General features: G+C 44.2%; 1 protein-coding gene across 1 annotated transcript in view; it reads right to left on the bottom strand.

Annotated features, from left to right (window-relative positions):
- ZBTB49 (zinc finger and BTB domain containing 49) overlaps nucleotides 1–19,818 on the bottom strand; it is a 130,926-nt gene that overhangs the window by 92,364 nt on the left and 18,744 nt on the right. The window contains exons 2-3 of the mRNA XM_082264183.1: nucleotides 9,329–9,502; nucleotides 4,928–5,976 (exon numbers count right to left, since the gene is read on the bottom strand). Coding sequence (XP_082120309.1) covers nucleotides 4,928–5,976; nucleotides 9,329–9,480 — 1,201 coding nt within the window. The 5' untranslated portion in view covers nucleotides 9,481–9,502. The remainder of the gene's footprint in view (nucleotides 1–4,927; nucleotides 5,977–9,328; nucleotides 9,503–19,818) is intronic.

Raw genomic sequence — 19,818 nt, 5'->3', positions numbered from 1 at the left:
CCAGTGGCCTGGAACAAATATGGCATTAAAAAGATCTCGGATCTGTCCACAGACCTCTCCCTTCCTACTTTCGATCAACTCCTGGACTCCCACGGGGTGCCACCATCCTACTTAGTCCGTTACCTACAGTTGTCCCATGCCTTCAGGGCCCAGTTCCCACAAGGGGGGGTGGGGGCGGTGCAGTCGGATCTGGAGCTGGTCCTCCGCTTTGACTGCTCCGGTCGTGCCGCCTCCGTCCTTCACGCCCATCTCCTTCGGGTGTTCTCTCCGGAGCTCTCGGGTCTCCGGGATCGGTGGACTCGGGATGTCCCGGACATGGACGCGGAGGACTGGCGGCAGGTGTGGGACTCCCCCTTTAAGATCCTGGTCTCTCTCAGGGATCGTATGGTTCAATACAAGATTGCTCACCGGGCCTACCTCATCCCTCATCGCCTACAGAAGATACATGGTTCCCACTCCCCGGAGTGCTGGCGGTGCGGCCACACTCCCGGGGACTTTATTCACATCTTCTGGACCTGGCCGGATCTGTCTGATTATTGGTCGCGGGTATTTGCAGCTGCGAACGGTGTTTTGCAGGTTTCAATTGACCCCTCACCTAAAATAGCACTATTGGGCCTATTGGATGACCTGTTGCCTAGGGTGGCGGATCGCACTCTTATGGGTCTCTTTCTCTTCTTCGTCAGGAAGAATATAGTGCTTCACTGGAGACAGCGCCCCCCCCCCCCCCCCTCGCTTCAGCGGTGGAGGGCACTGGTGGATTCGGTGATACCGCTGTACAGGGACACGTACTTTCATAGGAGGTGCCCCAAGAAGCATGACAGAGTCTGGGCCAGATGGTTGGCGGACTCTTCCATCCCGTTGCTTGCTGCCTGCCTGGGTGGCCCGAGGGTCACCTAGCCGCTGACTGAGAATTGGCTGAGCTGCCGCTCCAGTTGTACTCTCTGTCCCATACTATTTATTGCTGTGTTGTTACATTTTGATGCCAATGTCATTTCGCCCCTGCGTGGGCACCCCGTGCTCTTAAATGCTCTCCCTGTCAATGGTCATGTGTTGTAGGGCTGTTTAGTGAACCTCTTGCACCTGCTGTTTGTATGTTGTTGTTTTTGTTGAAACAATAAACAGATTTTCAAAAAAAAAAAAATATCACCACAAACAGAGAGAATATCTTTAGCACCAGATCTCTTGCATAACTCTAAACGGATGACCCAAAGGGGGCTTTAAAAGCGTTGCCTATCGAAAACATACAGTTCTGAAGTTTGTTGCCATTCCATAGGCACATTCAATTTTAAGTTTTGACATGTTTGGTATCTATTTACTTGTGCAACCTCATATTTTATATTTTACCAAAAAATTGGGTAATTTACTGCATTTATGTGTCCTACAATTAACTTTAGTGTAAACTTTAAATTTCCTAGAGCTTTGCGCTAATATAGGGTAACATAAAAAATCTGAACTACCACTATTTTATTATCTAGGGCAGTGGTCTCCAAATTGTGGCCCTTTGCTTGCCTTTATCTGGCTCTCTGGGCACTATTCCACCAACTGACACCAATGATGGATCACCATTCCCCCTATTGACACCATCAATGGGGCACTATTCTTCTTATTGCTATAAACAATGGGCCACTATTCCTCCCATTAAACCAAATGATAGGGCTTTGATGCTAGGGCATTTTTTATTCACACTGGCCAAAGTCTCCCCCCCCCCCCCCCAAAGCCTGAAGGACAGTGGACTGTTTCTTTGCTTAGAAAGTTTGGATACCCCTGGCCTAGGGTGTCTGCTGCCAGAAAATATATAACCTTTTGGGGATTTTATGAAGTCATCAGGGCAAAATTTATTTATTTTTCCTGAAATACTGAGAAACACCATTTGGGGAACCCAAAACAACAGTCAACTGACACTTGGGGTTTCCAGGAAATGGTGCACTGATGGTGTGACCCCCAAGGACAAAAAAAGTGGAGTGCCTCTGACAGAAGTATTTGTCACGAGGGACTGTGGAGAAGAAACTGTAATTTGTTCTGACAAGAGTAAGAATTATTGACGTAAATAATAACAACTCTTCTCTATAGAATTTTAAATTGTTCTTTGTTCCCGTCTTTTTTTTTTACCTTTGAAAGTTAAGAGGCAGAACTGAATGAAGTCATGTGAACAAGGCATTAGGGAATCGGGTTCATTCGAAGATTTACTAAACTGAAAACCTGATGTGTCTAGGGACGTGATAGTTCATGCAAAGAAAGCTTCTATAGCTTCTCTCATTCAAGTATAACTAAATGCATTTTTTTTTTTTTCGTTTTGGATATAGAGGAGAGAGGAATTAGAACCCCTGACAGGTTTTATTGCTGTCTGTTCCTCTGTTAAAGCAGAGTTTCACCTGTTTTTGTGTTTATTAAAAGTCAGCAGCTACAAAAAGTCTATCATTTTTTATTATTATATATTTCTTGGTGTCACTCAGTCACCACTCACAATATTGGCACTGTAGTCTCCTTATATTAATAATATACATTATATTAATAATATATATTATAAATTAATATTTTGGATACCCACGGCACTTCAGTCACATTATATTTATATATGATCCAGGAATTACTTTGTATTATTATCACTTTAAAGTGACAAATGTATACCCAACATTTGTTACACACTTACTGGATAAGCGCAGCTTCATTATCTTACTATCTTTACAAAAAGTGAAGCTGCTGACTTTTAATAAACACATACTCACTTGTCCCACGGTCCAGCGATGCGGCCGGCGGGAGCCTCGGTTCTCTCCCTCTTCTCCCCGCAGCGTCAGCATCTAGTGTGGGCCCCCAGCTGTGACAGCTTGTGGCTTCACAGCCGGGTGCTGAGTGCACATGCGAGAGTCACCCTGCGCGTCCTGAGTGGACGGGCAATCTTCTGGGACACGTCACAGGTCCCAGAAGATTGCAGGGAAGGAGGGGGAGAGAAGTGGACTGAGCGGAAGTGGGAGCAGTACCTGTCAAATCTAGGTACCCACTCCCCCCCAAAAAAATTACATGCCAAATGTGGCATGTCAGGGGGTCAGGAGGCCTTAAAGCAGAAGTTCCACTTTTGGGTGGAACTCCGCTTTAAGAAAATTCACCCTCCCTACTTGTCCTGTTTACAATTTCCAAATTTTAGGTTGTCCCCAGATGGGTAATAGAGGGGAAATCTTCCAATAGGGCCACTAGTTCTGGTGACCTGGGGGTTCTCAAGGGATTGCCTTATTTGCAGGGATTTACTCTCACTTCCTCTTTGGCTATGGGACAGGAAGTGAAGGTAAATCTCTGAAATGGGACACAGATAGCAAAAAAAATCTGACAGGGGTTATAACTCTCCGTTGCTTTATGCAAAATGAAAAAAAAAAGTTTTGCCTATAGTTCTACTTTCAGTCCCGCTAAAGCATGGTCTCTCCCTCCAGAGGTTGCTAGGGGTTCCTTAACTTCTTCAGCCCTTGAATGACCAGGCCATTTTTTGCAATATGGCACTGCGTTAGTTTAACTGACAATTGTGCGGTCGTGCAAGGCTATACCCATATAAAATTGATGTCCTTTTTACCCCACAAATAGAGCTTTCTTTTTAGTGGTATTTGATCACCTCTGCGGTTTTTATTTTTTTTCCTATAAACAAAAATAGAAAAAAAAATGACAATTCTGAAAAAAAAAAAAAATAATATTTTTTACTTTATGCTATAAAACCTACCCAATAAAAAAAAATGTAAAAATCGAATTTCTTCATCACTTTAAACCAATAAGTATTCTGCTACATATTTTTGGTAAAAAAATCCCAATAAGTGTATATTGATTGGTTTGCGCAAAAGATATAGCGTCTAAAATCTATGGGATTATATTTACGGATTTTGGTTTTTTTTTTATTGTTTTTTACTAGTAATGGCGGCGATCAGCGATTTTTAGAGGGACTATTGTGGCAGACAAATCTGACACTAAGTGACACCAATACAGTAATCAATGCTAAAATAATGCACCGTCACTGTACTAATGACACTGGCAGGGAAAGGGTTATTATCAGGGGTCGATCAAAGGGTTAAATGTGCTCCCAAGGAGTGCTTGCTAACTGTGTGGGGGATGCTTTGACTGGGGGAAGATTGAGATCTGTGTTCCTGCTTAGCAGAAACACAAGTTTTCCATCTTTCCCTCTCACAGACCAGTGGTCTGCCTTGTTTACATAGGAAGACCGCCGCTCTGCCTCTCCTGAGAATGACCACTGGGTGCTGGTGAGCAATGGGTCCGCCGGACCTGCTGATTGGCTCCAGCTGTGTCAAATCACAGTGGCGTGCCCCGGACCCAGTGCACAAATACACATATAGGCACGTGATTTTATGCAGGAGATATACTGCAGCAGGACGGTCCAGAAGGGGTTAAAAAAAGAGCAATATCTGCCTCTCAGATAAGTTCCCACTGACACCATTGATCTTTTTAGCTATCTGTAAGGGGTATTTCTTCCCAATGATCATCACACCAATGTATTATGAGTTGTACATATAGTCAGTTTTAGCAGGGGTTCTCTGAGACCGGAACATTATTTGTAGGGTTCCTCTGTTTTGCAAAAGGTTGAGAAAGGCTGTGCTAAACTATGACATAGTAAAGGGTGTAATACGGCTGGAGTTAAATACAGGTACTGCTGCACACTGTATTTAACTCCAGCATAAGGTATATGAAAGACAGGCTTCAGCTTAGGTCCCAGCCAATTGGTCACGCCCCCGACATGTTTCATCTACATTGGGCTTCATCGAAGAGGCACCGATCTGTTGTGGTGAAGAGTGGTCATGCAAGGGACCTAAAAGTTACCAGATGCTATGCCTCTATAATAAATACTCAGTGCTTTATAAGCTATTGTGTACCGTGATGGCCTGCTTGCTATTTTTCTCTTTCATGTGGAAAACATCAAACCATTACCTCACTGTACCTGTGTGAGAACGTTTGTGCAGCCCCAGGTTGCTGGGGTGTTTGAAGGTCTTGCCACACAGATCACACGCACAGTGCTTGGGTACCGATACATCCGTATCTTCCATATTAGGGCTCTCCGCTCTTTCCACTTCCACATCCTGAGCAATGCTCTCAAGCATTTCACCGTCAGTTTCTTTGTCTAGAAAGGTCTTTTCTGTATTGTCAAGCACCTCATTGGAGAACACCGTTTCCTCTACAGTGTTTTGCAAGACCACGATGGGCTGAACTGACTCTTCTGCTGCCTTCTGAGACCTGAGAAAGTTTAATTTCTTAAGGTGAATGGCTTTTTTAAGTCGCATTTCTGTAGGGAACTGCAGCGGTGGTGCTTCTTGATCCTGGGAGGAAACAAACGTATGAGAAAATGCAGGCAGAGGTTCCAGAGGTAAAGAATCTGATGGAGTCAATATCGACTCAGAGGAAGTCAAAGTCCATGGCTGTGATTCTGTCAAATTAGACTCAATGGTGGCCGCTGTAGCCTGTTCTGCTGCCTTGTCTGCATTCTCCTTGTAGAAGAGTTTACTGTAAAAGTCCCGCAGTTTGTAGGGCTGACCATACTGCTTTAACTGAATTTCCTTACTACTTGAGTTGACGGTGACAGATGTGGGTTTAGGGACCTCAGCTGAAGGGGCATTGTCCTTATCAGTCAACAATGGCTGAGAATGTCTGGCCTCAGTTACTGGATCTTCCAGTAATGGAGTGCTTAGTTGGTCGCTGGATTCAGAGTTACTAAACGCTGAGTAATTGCCCGGTAGGGGTTCGGAGTTGCTACATGGAATGGGAGTCACAGCCTCCACATTTGTAGTCAGTTTTAAAAAATTGTAACACATATTCAGGACGTTTTGAACTTGAAGGCACTGTGCAATGTCCAGCATAGCTTGTATATTATCATTATTCAGGTCAAGATGTGAAGTGTACATGAAGTCCAGGATTTGACCTATGCCTCCAATATTCTTGATGTCCAAGTGGAAGACATCATTTTTCTGAACTGAGGTATTCTGAAACAGAGATCTGCAGAAGGGAAGAACAAGAATGGTGTAAGTTTAGGATCCTGCACTCTTTTACAGGTCCTCTTTGACTAGTCGTAAACATCAGGGTTGCATAGTTTTTATTTGTAATAAATGGGTAACAGGTATATTTTAGCGGGGGAAGGGAGGACACACGGATTTTACACCAGTAAGGGTTACTTGAAGCAGTATTAAACCCAAACATTTATTGTATTGCAGCTTACCAATTCTAAGGCTCAGTTCACACTAGTATGGGCCATGGGTTCCGGATGCGGGTATTGCATCGATTCCCGCACCCGCAACCACCCACAGCCGAATCGCACTACTATTGCGAGATGTGGGGGGCTGCCATTCATTCTGAATGGCACCCCCACGCATCTCAGCCCGCAGTGCGATAGCGGGTGCAGGAATCGCATTTTTAAAAAGATACATGCACCTTTTTTGTGCGTCTTTACACAGTACAGCAGCCTATTCAGATGAATAGGCTGTCGTACCCGAGAAAATGTGGGCCGCACAGCCTGCACTAGTGTGAACCAGGCCTTAGATGTGATGGTTGCATTAGTTTTCTTTTTTTTTTGGATTAACTTTCTTCTATTTTCATCTAGTGATTTAAGCAGTAAGTCTGTTTTTCAACAGAAAAGCTGCCTTGCAGTTACAAGGATGAGACAAACCATTTAATATTGGCAGGGGTGGTTAAAATTGTCAGCTTTTAATTTACTTAGATAAAAAGTCTTTATCCCAAAAGGAAAAAAAAATGCTGTAATTAATAATAAAGTATAAGCTAGAGCTTGGCTCTAATTTGTTAGTGTATTTAAATCTGCTAATACGCCTAACAGTTCCCTCCCCCCAGACTGACAATGCTGCTGTCTGCTGTGCCCCCTGTAGTCAGTCCTGCAGAGTTGTGTCTCTGTAATACAGGAGGTGTGTTACTGGCCAGATCACTAGGTGAAAACAGAGAGGGGAAAAGCAAAAGAAAAGAAAACAAATGCATCCACCACATCTAATAATTGGTAAGCTGCATAATATAACATGTTTGGTTTTAGGGTTTTAGTGCCGGTTCACACTTGTACGATGCGGGAAGGCTGCGAATATGCAGCCTGTTCCCGTATCGCATCCGCACCTCTGGCAGTTCACACTGTCATATGCGATATGCAGGGGGTGTCAATTAAATGTTAACGACACCCCCAGTTTGATCGCATATCGCAGTGCGATCTGACAGTTCGCACAGGATCGGATTGCACAAGTGTGAACCACTGTGCGATCCGATCCCGATGCGGCTGAAAAAAAGGGTCCTGTGCGAGTTTGGTGCGGATAAAGTGCAAATTTAGCGATACAAAGTGTATGGCTGAATTCGCATTCGCACATGAGATCGCATGTAATGAAGGAGCAATGCGCTCTGAATTACATGTGATCTCGCAAGCTGCATTTAATACCGCTTTAAAGTGTATATTACCACAACAATGATGATTGCTTACGTGTTGGCTTGGTCATGAAAGCGTTTATAAAAGCTTAGAGTATTATTATTATTATTATTTTTTTAATAATAAACATGTAATACTTACCTTCTCTGTACAATTTTATTGGCATGGTTATCAAAAAGGCCCCTTTCACACTTATGTGACGAGACTTTGCCACGATTTTGAAAGCAATGGCTATGGCTATGCCTCAAAACACAATCAAATCGTGGCAAAGTAGTGCAGGAACTACTTTGAAGTCGGTGCGACTTCTGCAATCCTATATAGAAGGATCACAGGGGCTCTATGATCATTCCAGAGAGAAGAACGGTCAGCTGTGTTTACAACAGCTGACCGTTCTTCTCTCTCAGCGGGGAGTGATCGCGGGTGTCAGGCGGCAATTGGAGCCGCCTGCCCCGTGCATCGTCTTCCCTGATGCTGAGTGGGGGCGGGGCACAAGACCAACGTAGGTCTATGTCGGTTTGCGCAGGAGGGCTGCAATGCTGCAGTAAAAAGGCGGCAGGCGGTTGGGAAGAGGTTAAAAATCCATGAGAAGAAATGAAATGCACTCACAGTTCAAAGAACAATTCAGCAGACGCGTTTACACACCTTCTTTTTTAATATACATGTCTTTTGGTTCATAGCTGCAGCAGCTTTGGAAATACATGGGTATGCTCCCCCAAATTTTTTGCCTGTTTATTATGTATTCGGTCTGACCAGACTATCGAGGTTGAGCAGCCCTCCCCACCCCCCACATACACCTGTACTCAATCAGTGTCCACCATCAAATGGATATAGGAGGAGTCCCCTGTAGTGCATTTGCACATTTTTCCCAGCAAGGAGTGTTGTCTCCAAGGGTTAGAAGGGCTGGATTCATCTCTTTTTCATGGATAGTGTAGGACCCACTGATAATGGGGTACTTTGACGCAGTAGTGGGCTTGAGCACGATATGGCCATATGGTGGGACCAAACCCCCATTTTTATTTATGGACTCTTGAGATTTGGTAGTAATTTCTTTTGCATTTGCGCGCTATTCTTTTTTAATATACACACCTGTGCTTAGTCATTGCTTACAGGGTCAGAGCCTGCAATAAATTCTGACCCTTCCCTTTACCATTCAAAACTAAAATAATTGAGTTTTTGTAAGAACTTACTGTAAAACTCTTTTCTCTGAGTGCCCTGACAGCCCGTTTAGTAGCCTTCACAAGTGGGTAATGGCGCCCTCTGCAGGAGTAAGCTAGGCAGTGAAAGGATTAGCAAAAACATTTACACTGAGACACACCTCTAGGGGGCCGTCCCTCAGACATTACCCAGACACACTTAGTACTGTTCTCCAGTTTCGTAGCAAGCAGTAACGGAAGGTATCAACCCCCAAAAAAAGAAAATCAGAGGGGCGGGGGCTGCGACTGTCAGAGGACTCAGAGAAAAGAGTTTTACGGTAAGTTCTTACAAAAACTAAATTTTCTCTAACGTCCTGACAGTCGCAGCCCGTTCAGTAGCCTTCACGAGTGGGAAGTCCCAAAGCAGTACAGGTGTGAGGGGTGGGAAGACGCAACCTACAGAAAAAGACAAAAAAACTGAGGCATAGGTGCCAGCTAGGAACACCTAGACCTACTCCTGACGCTAGGCAGCAAGAAACCGGAGAACAGTACTAAGTGTGTCTGGGTAATGTCTGAGGGACGGCCCCCTAGAGGTGTGTCTCAGTGTGAAATTTTTTGCTATTCCTTACACTGACTAGCTTACTCCTGCAGAGGGCGCCAATACCCACTCGTGAAGGCTACTGAACGGGCTGCGACTGTCAGAGGACGTAAGAGAAAAAGGTTTTTAGTACAGAAAAGAAAACATAATAGTATTCTATAAGGCAGAAAGTCATGATAGAGAATACATCAGACTGCTCCATACCTAAAGTACTGGCTGAAAGCTGCAAGCACATTTTTATGTGCTTTAAAACACACTCCTTTTACCACCAGCATGCAGTCACACAGCAAGCCCTGGATCCTTTGCTCATGCAGCTGCTGTAGAAGATGGCAACTGTGACTTGCAGTCCTGTCCATTCTGGAGCAACATTTACTCACCCTGAAACAAGAAGAGAATGGTTATCTGTGGCACAATACACAATCCTAGCACTGCAATATAAATGTGTAACTTTAAGCTGCTGTGCACAGTTTTGTGAATGTCACAACTTATAACCCACTTCAGCTCTCACACATGTACACCCCTTATGGACCACAGCAATTTTTACATTTCACAGATCGACCTTTTGATTTGGCAGTAACTGTTATTATTTCTAAGGGTCCATTCAGACTAGCGCGACTTGTCAGGCTGACAAGTCGCGCCCGGTCGATCGCCATAGATTAGCACAGGACCCGTTCTAATAGGAGCGACACAAGTCGCTCCGACTTAGAAAAAGGGTCCTGTACTACTTCGGGGCGACCTGGAGGCGACTTGCATTAACTTCAATTATATGAAGTCCGTGCAAGTCGCGCCGAAGTCGCCCCACAAAGTCGGATCGCGCCAGTCTGAATGGGCTGTAATACAGCAGGAATTATTACGTTTATTTTTTATGTTACAAAACATTTGAAACATTTTTATGTTAGAGACAATTTAAAAGCAAATGACAAAAGTTTAAATACAAAAATAGTACAAAAAATAAGCAAAAGCTAATGGGAGAAGGGGAATAAGTAGCTAAATTGATTGTAAAGGCTGAAAGTTTTTTTACCTTAATGCATTCTATGAAGGAAGAATCAGGACTGGGTAAAGGAACAAGGCGAGCAGCAATAAGAGAACAGAATGCAAGGATAGCTCAAGAGCAGGATGGATCTGGCAGCAAGCAAAGCAATCAAAACACTGATGCAGATTGCAATAGCAGAGTTGAGACTGAAAGTGATTGTTAAGTCGCGTTTTTTTTTTTTTTTTCTTTAAAAATAAAAAACATGTTATACTTACCTCCTCTGTACAGGTGGTTTTACACAGAGCAGCCCAGATCCTACTCTTCTCGGGTCCCTTTTCGGCTCATTTGGCCTGTCCCTGTTGAGTGCCCCCACAGCAAGCAGCTTGCTATGGGGGCACCGGACCCGAGCCACCGCTCCATGTGCCCATTCAGACACAGAGCTGTGGTTCAGCCCTGTCCCCTCTCTCTCCTGATTGGTTAACTGAATTTGATTGACAGCAGCAGGAGCCCACGGCACCGCTGCTGTGTCTCAGCCAATCAGGAGGAAGAGTCCTGGAAAACCGAGGCAGTCATGCACATCGCTGGATATAGATGGGGCTCCGGTAAGTATTAGGGGGGCTGCTACACACAGAAGGCTTTTTATCTTAAAGCATAGAATGCATTAAGATAAAAAAACCTCTGCCTTTACAACACCTTTAACCACTTGCCGACCAGCCGCTGCCTATATATGGCGGCAGGTTCCCCCGAATCGCTGTACCTGTACGGCAGTTCGCGGGAGCGATCCTGGGGGCGTGCACGCACACCCACTCGCCAGCAGAGAAGCCGATTCACAGGTCCGGTGGCCGCGATCGCTCCCCGTGAAGAGAAAACAGTGGTCTGCTGTTGCTATCAACACAAAGCTCCTGTGTTCCAGTTTTACGACTGCTTTTTTTTACTGAAAATTTGCACTTGATAAACCATTGCATTAATATAATGTGACATAAAAATTTGGAACTACCACCAATTTCTTTTTCTGCTTTGCTAATATTTTATATATGTTTGGGGTTTTAACCAATCTGCAGGCCTAAAGTGATTTTTTTAAACCTGTGCAACAAACCCCATAAAATCTCTGCCAGTGAAAAGGGTTAAAGAGATAAAACATGGGGAAATGTGCATAAATATATACAGTGGATATAAAACGTCTACATACCCCTGTTAAAATGTCAGGTTTCTGTGATGTAAAAAAATGCGACAAAGATAAATAATTTCAGAACTTTTCCAACCTTTACTATGACCTTTAAACTGTACAACTCAGTTGAAAAACAATCTGAAATCTTTTAGGTGGGGGAAGTAAAAATAAAAAACTAAAATAATGTGGTTGCATAAGTGTTCACACCCTCTTATAACTGGGGATGTAGCTGTGTTCAGAATTAAAGTGGAGTTCCGGGCACAAAATCGACCTAATCGATTTTGTGGCCATCCGCTTGCTCTTCTTCACCTGAAAAAGAATTGGATAGTTAGGATTATTTTTTTTTTTACTTACCTTGTTATTGTAGAAAGAAATACTCACCTATTTTCCACTTCCTCCCTCTGTGGCCGTGGCCCGCGCCGTCACTTCCGGTTTGCAATGATTCCTGGGAGCTGAACGTCATCGCTCCCAGGAATCAATGCGACGGCACCGGCCCCGCTCGTCACTTCCGGTGCGACGCCGCATGCCCAGAAGCTGTGTAGGAATGCGGCACCGCACCGGAAGTGACGAGACGGGACGTGGAGGCGCATTCTGGGAGAAGAAGACGCGGAAGAAGACGCAGAAGAGGATCGCGCTGGCTTCAGCTGCCCACAACAGAGATGGCAACGCTGTAGAAGACATTTTATAAGTGAGTATTTCTTCTTGCAGGCAAGTGCGAAACGGGACAGATCAGAGGCTAGCCATTGTGGAATGTACTAGCCCTGACTGTCCCGGGGGTATGTTCATTGAAAAAATGTTTTTGTGCCCGGAACTCCGCTTTAAGCAATCACATTCAAACTCATGTTTAATAGGAGTCAGTACACACCTGCCATCATTTATAGTTAATCAAGTGTAACATGATTAACCCCAAATAAAGTTCAGCTGTTCTAGTAGGTCTTTCCTGACATTTTCTTAGTCACATCCTCCAACAAAAGCCATGGTCCGCAGAGAGCTTCCAAAGCATCAGAGGGATCTCATTGTTAAAAAGGTCTCAGTCAGGAGAAGTTCCAAGGCATTAGATATACCATGGAACACAGTGAAGACAGTCATGTTCAAGTGGAGAAAATATGGCACAACAGTGACATTATCAAGAACTGGACGTCTCTCCAAAACTGATGAAAACACGGGAAGAAAACTGGTCAGGGAGGCTGCCAAGAGGCCTACAGCAACATTAAAGGAGCTGCAGGAATATCTGGCAAGTACTGGCTGTGTAGTACATGTGACAACAATCTCCCGTATTCTTCATCTATCTGGGCTATGGGGTAAAGTGGCAAGACGGAAGCCTTTTCTTACCAAGAAAAACATCCAAGCCCAGCTAAATTTTGCAAAAATACATCTGAAGTCTCCTAAAAGCATCAAGGAAATCGTGTTTATGGTCGGATGAAACCAAGGTTAAACTTTTTGGCCAAAATTCCAAAAGATATGTTTGGCGCAAAAACAACACTGCACATCACCAAAAGAACACCATACCCATACCATAGTGAAGCATGGTGGTGGCAGCATCATGCTTTGGGGCTGTTTTTCTTCAGCTGGAACAGGGGCCTTAGTCAGGGTAGGGAGAATTATGAACAGTTCCAAATACCAGTCAATATTGGTACAAAACCTTCAGGCTTCTGCTAGAAAACTGAACATCTTTCAGCATGACAACGACCCAAACATACATCAAAATCAACAAATAAATGGCTTCATCAGAAGAAGATTAAAGATTTGAAATGGCCCAGCCAGAGCCCAGACCTGAATTAGATTGAAAATCTGTGGGGTGATCAGAAGAGGGCTGTGCATAGGAGATGCCCTCACAATCTGACAGATTTGGAGTGTTTTTGCAAAGAAGAGAGGGCAAATATTGCCAAGTCAAGATGTACCATGCTGATAGACTCCTACACAAAAAGACTGAGTGCTGCAATAAAATCAAAAGGTGCTTCAACAAAGTATTAGTTTAAGGGTGTGCACAATTATGGAACCATATTATTCTAGTTTTTTTATTTTTACTTCCCTCCTCCTAAAAGATTGCAGTTTGTTGTTCAACTGAGTTGTACAGTTTATAGGTCAAATATAATGTGGAAAAAGTTCTGAAATTATTTTTCTTTGTCTCATTTTTTTTGCAGCACAGAAAGCTGATAGGGGGGTGTAGACATTTTATATCGGCTGTGTGTGTGTAATACACACAGTATCTCACAGAAGTGAGTACACCCCTCACATTTTTATAAATATTTTATTAGGGCCCTTTCACACGGGCGCTCCGTATGTCCGCAAATCATCCTATTTTTTTGCGGATGATTTACGGACATAATGTAAGTCAATGGCATTGCGGATGTCAGCGGAATACCATCCGCTGACATCCGATTTTCTTCCTTTCAGTTCTGTTCCGTTTTTTGGAACGGAACAGAACCCTATTTTTCCTCCATTCAAAAAACGGAAAGGAAGGAAAATCGGATGTCAGCGGTGTCATCCGCTGACATCCGCAATGCCCATAGACATTACATTATGTCCGTATATCATCCGCAAACGGATGGGATGATATGCGGACATACGGAGCGTATGACACAAATGTCATCCGCTCCGTGAAAAAAAAAAAAAGTGCCGGAGCGAATCGCAATGCGGTCCGCTCCGTGTGAAAGAGCCCTTATATCTTTTCATGGGACAACACTGAAGAAATTACACTTTGCTACAATGTAAAAGTAGTGAGCGTACAGGTTGTACAACAGTGTAAATTTGCTGTGCCCTCAAAATAACTCAACACAGCCATTAATGTCTAAACCACTGGCAAAAAAAGTGAGTACACCCCTAATTCAAAGTGTCAATATTTTGTGTGGCCACCATTATTTTCCAGCACTGCATTAAACCTCTTGGGCATGGAGTTCACCAGAACTTCACAGTTTGCCACTGGAGTCCTCTTCCACTCCTCCATGACGACATCACGGAGCTGGTGGATGTTAGAGACCTTGCGCTCCTCCACCTTCCATTTGAGGATTCTCCACAGATGCTCAATAGGGTTTAGGTCTGGAGACATGCTTGGTCAGTCCATCACTTTTACCCTCAGCTTCTTTAGCAAAGCAGTGGTGGTCTTGGAAGTGTGTTTGGGGTCGTTATCATGTTGGAATACTGCCCTGCAGCCCAGTCTTCGAAGGGAGGGGATCATGCTCTGCTTCAGTATGTCACAGTACATGTTGTCATTCATGGTTCCCTCAATGAACTGTAGCTCCCCAGTGCCGGCAGCACTCATGCAACCCCAGACCATGACACTCCCACCACCATGCTTGACTGTAGGCAAGACACACTTGTCTTTGTACTCCTCACCTGGTTGCCGCAAAACATGCTTGATACCATCTGAACCAAATACGTTTATCTTAGTCTCATCAGACCACAGGACATGGTTCCAGTAATTCATGTCCTTGGTCTAATTGTCTTCAGCAAACTGTTTGCAGGCTTTCTTGTGCATCATCTATAGAAGAGGCTTCCATCTGGGAATACTGCCATGCAGACCAATTTGATGCAGTGTGTGGCGTTTGGTCTGAACACTAACAGGCTGCCCCCCCCCCACCCCTTCAACCTCTGCAGCAATGCTGGCAGCACTTATATGTATATTTCCCTACCCACAACCTATGGATATGACGCTGAGCACGTGCACTCTACTTCTTTAGTCGACCAAGTCGAGGCCTGTTCTGAGTAGAACCTGTCCTGGTAAACCGCTGTATGGTCTTGGCCACCGTGCTGCAGCTCAGTTTCAGGGTCTTGGGAATCTTCTTATAGCCTAGGCCATCTTTATGTAGAGCACCAATTCTTTTTTTAGATCCCCAGAAAGTTCTTTGCCATGAGGTGCCATGTTGAACTTCCAGTGACCAGTATGAGAGAGTGAGAGCAATAACACCAAATTTAACACACCTACTCCCCATTTACACCTGAGACCTTGTAACACTAACAAATCACATCACACTGAGAAGGGAAAATGGCTAATTGGGCTTAGGGGTGTACTCACTTTTGTTGCCAGTGGTTTAGACATTAATGGCTGTGTGCTGGGTATTTTGAGGGGACAGCAAATTTACACTGTTATACAATCTGTACACTCACTACTTTACATTGTAGCAAAGTGTCATTTCTTCAGTGTTGTCACATGAAAAGATATAATAAAATATTTACAAAAATATGAGGGGTGTACTCACTTCTGTGAGATACTGTATATAGCAAAGATGTATTGCATATTTTGCCCCAATTTACTCTTAAAGCAGTAAAGCAGAGTTCCACCCATTTTACTTCATATCAGAAAGCCCACCGGCAGGACAGTTCTAAATGGAAATTCTTTTTTTTTTAAATACCTTTTATGCCTGTATACAGACGACACTTTCGATCCCAGGCACCTAGGCAAATTCGTCATTAGGCGATTCCCAAGGACTCCTGGGATATCAGTGTCATCTATCCCAGGAGTCCTTGGGACGCCTACTAGTGAAATCTCATGGTATTTTGAGGATCTGCCGGGAGGAAGTGCATACGTTGTGTTCGGGACACTGCCGGATTAATGTGCAGGCGCGAGATCAGGCATGCATGCTGGGTAGCCAGCCTCACCTAATACCCATTCTGGGTTCCTTTCTAGATCAACCCAATAAAGATTAGCTGATACACTCACATGGATCACAGATGGTCCATGGACCACACAGCAACCACCACCATTTAGGCAATCTCTTCCCAAAAAAGTAAGATTTATAAATAAGGTGCTTCAATAAAAAAGCAAATGAAGATTCAAATGAAAAGACACACTTGACTGAAACATATTATTGTGTTAAATAAACTCAAGCACACTAGTTGTACTAAACCACGGTACATAATGTTAGTGACGCAAGGACTTGATTTCCCTTCGGACATTATAATAATGTCAGGCCTGTGTGTACTGAAAAAAAAAAAACATCTAGTGTGGCAGAAAAACAAATCAATTCAGCCTTTAAATTGCAGGATATAAAGGAAATAATGAATACTGATGGCGCCAGACAACTGGAAGGGAACATAAAAGCCCAGCCTACACTGATGGAAAGGAAAGTGACCGTCGTCATCAAATAAATTAAGACAAGGCCCAAATACTACAATCAGAAAAACAAGCCATTCCAATCCAGCAAATAACAAGGTCTGGAGAGTATAATCAGATGGAAGGAGGACTCTGAGGACATCCCACTACATATTCATTCCTTGCTTTGATCAACTGCACTCAGCACTGACATTTTAGAGAGGGTTTGTTGTGCCATTTTCTTGTACGTTGGGGCCAAAATATCCAGTGCCCAAATTTTATGGCATAGGATTCTTCTAGAGAAAGTCATTTAAATCACTAATTAGATTAGGATTCTTGGATTATGTTAACCACTTCAGCCCCAGACGGTTTACCCCCCCTTCATGACCAGGCCATTTTTTAGCGATACTGCACTGCCTTATTTTATATGACAATTGCCCAGTCATGCGACGCTGTACACAAATAAAATTGATTTCCTTTTTTTACCCAAAAATAGAGCTTTCTTTTGGTGGTATTTGATCATCCCTGCGGTTTTTATTTTTTGCGCAAAAAAAGACTGACACTGTCGAAAAAACAAAAAACTATATTTTTAGCTTTCTGCTATAGAACACATCCAATAAAAAATGAAAAAAAATCTAATTTCTTCTTCAGTTTTTGTATTCTGCTACATATTTTTGGTAAACAAAATCCCAATAAGCATATATTAATTGGTTTGCGCAAAAGTTATAGCGCTTATTGGGATATGGGATATTAAAATGAAGTTGAAGAACTAAAGTCATTATACTTACCTCCTCTCCAATGTTATGATGCCTGCAAAGAGTTCCTTGCCAGTATCTATTGCCCAGCTCCTTCTGGGTGCCAATCTTTATCCATTTTCATCGGATGGTGCAGTAGGGAGTAAGAGCCGCATAAGTCGATGCCTCCTCTGTAGTGCTGGGTACTGTCTCATGCGGAGTGATAACAACTGTACTCCGCCTTTTATCCCAGCTAGCGGTCTCCAGAGTGGTGCCAGCAGCAGGACAGAAGAGATCTTCAGGTCAGTGTGAAATACACTGGGCATAATAGTATAGAGCTGCTTTCACACTGATGTGCTGTGGTTTACTCACACCATAGGTGCAGTGCAGTGCAGTGTACCTCCAACTTTCCTGTGGGTTTGCTGCGCTTAGCCATAGACTTCTATTATATACTGCGGGTATGGTGCACTTTCTGAATGCAGGAGTTTTGGTGCACTTTCAGAAAGTGCACCACACCAGCATGATATAAATGGATTTTTGTAAAATCTTACCGTAAAATCCTTTTCTCTTAGCTCATTGACAGACGTAGTCCTCGGTGATACAGCACCTTCGGGTTATGTTGCCTCCACAGGAGCAGGACTAGACAGGAAATTAAAAAGCTCTGGCCACACCCTAGGGGCAGTCCCAGAGGGTATATCCTCTCTCTCTCTGCCTCAGCAAATCAGTTATGTGAAAAAGCAGTCTTTAGAGATTTTAACCCAACCCAACTCAAAAAACAGAGGGGCGGGGACTACGTCTGTCAATGAGCTAAGAGAAAAGGATTTTACGGTAAGATTTTACAAAAATCCATTTTTCTCTAGCGCTCATTGACAGACGTAGTCCTCGGTGATACAGCACCTTCGGGACGTCCCAGAGCAGTATCACAAATGAAGGGTGGGAAAATGAAAATCAAATCCCAATCTAGAAGGCCCAACCGGTGCCAACTAGAAGTTTACAATGCTCATCCTTAATGATGAGACTCAACAAAAAAGAGAAAATTTTTTTTTTTTTTTTTTTTCAAACAGAAAAAACCCTCGAGGTAGACCACCGGTCTCCTCAAATTGCGGCCTGCAAAACCTTGCGGCCAAATGAGGCATCCGCCGATGCCGTCACATCAATTTTATAGAATTTTGTAAAGGTATGTACCGACGACCAGGTGGCCGCCTTACATACCTGGACCACTGACGCCTGATGGCGAAAGGCCCAGGAAGTACTGAGCGCTCGAGTGGAGTGCGCCCTAACAGGGAACGGAGGACTCTGACCCTTAATAGAATAAGCCTGTACCACCGTTTGTCTAATCCATTCCGACAAAACCAAATTAAGATCCCAGGGCGGTAAGGGCGCGCGGACTGGTGGAGCCAGGTGCCGCACCCCCTGGATGAAATTCCGCACCAAGGACTTGGTAGCTAAAGGCTTTTGAAAGAAGATTGCTAATGCTGAAACTTGACCCTTGATGGTGCTCAAGGCTAGCTTCTGCTCAACCCCTTGTTGCAAAAAGGCCAATATTCGAGTCACCGAATAGGTACGTGGAGAAAATCCTAAAGATTCGCACCACGCAATATAAGTCTTCCATGTGTGATAATAGACCTTGCTGGAAGTCGCTTTCCTTGCTTTAATAAGGGTAGGAATGACTGAAGTAGACAAACCTCTGTCCTTCAGTACTTGGGTCTCAATGGCCAGGCCATTAAAACCAGCGACTGTAAAGCATGATGGTAAATTGGTCCTTGAGACCACAGACACTCCCTGAGACGAAGTTCCCACGGAACGTCTGCGACTAGCATGTCCAAGTCGGCCAGGCCGGCTTGAGGAGGCCAGCCTAGAATTTCTAGGACCACTGGCGCTGATAGAATCTGAACCAGGCGTCCCTAGAGGTATCTGGCCCCGACCATCCGAGAAAGTCTGGTCGTTTTCTGTTCCCACACATTTATCAGATACCTGATTGTTATCAGGAAGGGTGATCTTTTCTGGTTGAACCTCAGGGACCGAAGTCACCCGACTAGAGGCTACTTGGCCTATCTGGTCAACCAGATCCGATTCCTGTGAGGTATAGGGACTAATCTTAGGAAAAGGTAAAGGAAAAGATCTATTCAGGGAACGGTAACTACCGCTTCCTGTAGTACTTATATGTTGGAAGGGAAGAATCGCACCGGTAGTAGTGGTTGATGCTCGATCTAATGTCCTGAATACCGGTGAAAACGTCCCCCCACCCTGAAACCGGGTGGGGGCGCACCTTCAGGCTGTGTACTCCTTTGCTTCGGGTTTGGCTGGGTTGGTCCTCTGCTTGTCCGACCAGCCCTTCTTGAACCCTCCTGGAGGAGTCTTGCCTTTCCCGCTTGTACCAGCCGGGCGCCCTTTATGGGCGGTAAAGAAAGGTCCTCGCTTGTTGCGAGGTCCCTTAGCTTTAGCAGCCTGTGGCAAAAAAGTGCTCTTGCCCCCAGTGGCATCCTTAATGATTTCATCTAGGTTGGCCCCAAATAGACGATTCCCCTGAAAAGGGAGATTTGTCAAGGTCTTTTTGGAACCTAGGTCAGCTGACCAGCATTTTAACCACAGCACACGTCTGAGGATGACCGCTGACATAGATGCATACCCTAATAAGGGAGTAGTGTCCAAGGCTGCGTCACAGATAAACTGTAGCCCTTGTATAATCTGTTCCATCAAATCAGATGTCTCCTGGGGAATATCTTTTCCCCTAAGGTCTTGGCGTACCATTCTCGCCCATTCCGTAAGTGTCTGGGAAACTAGACC

Source organism: Pelophylax lessonae (genome assembly GCF_965119305.1).
Source record: "Pelophylax lessonae genome assembly, chromosome: 1".
NCBI lineage: Eukaryota > Metazoa > Chordata > Amphibia > Anura > Ranidae > Pelophylax > Pelophylax lessonae.
The sequence above is the reverse complement of the archived record's forward strand: the minus strand, read 5'-3'. Positions and strand labels throughout refer to the sequence as shown.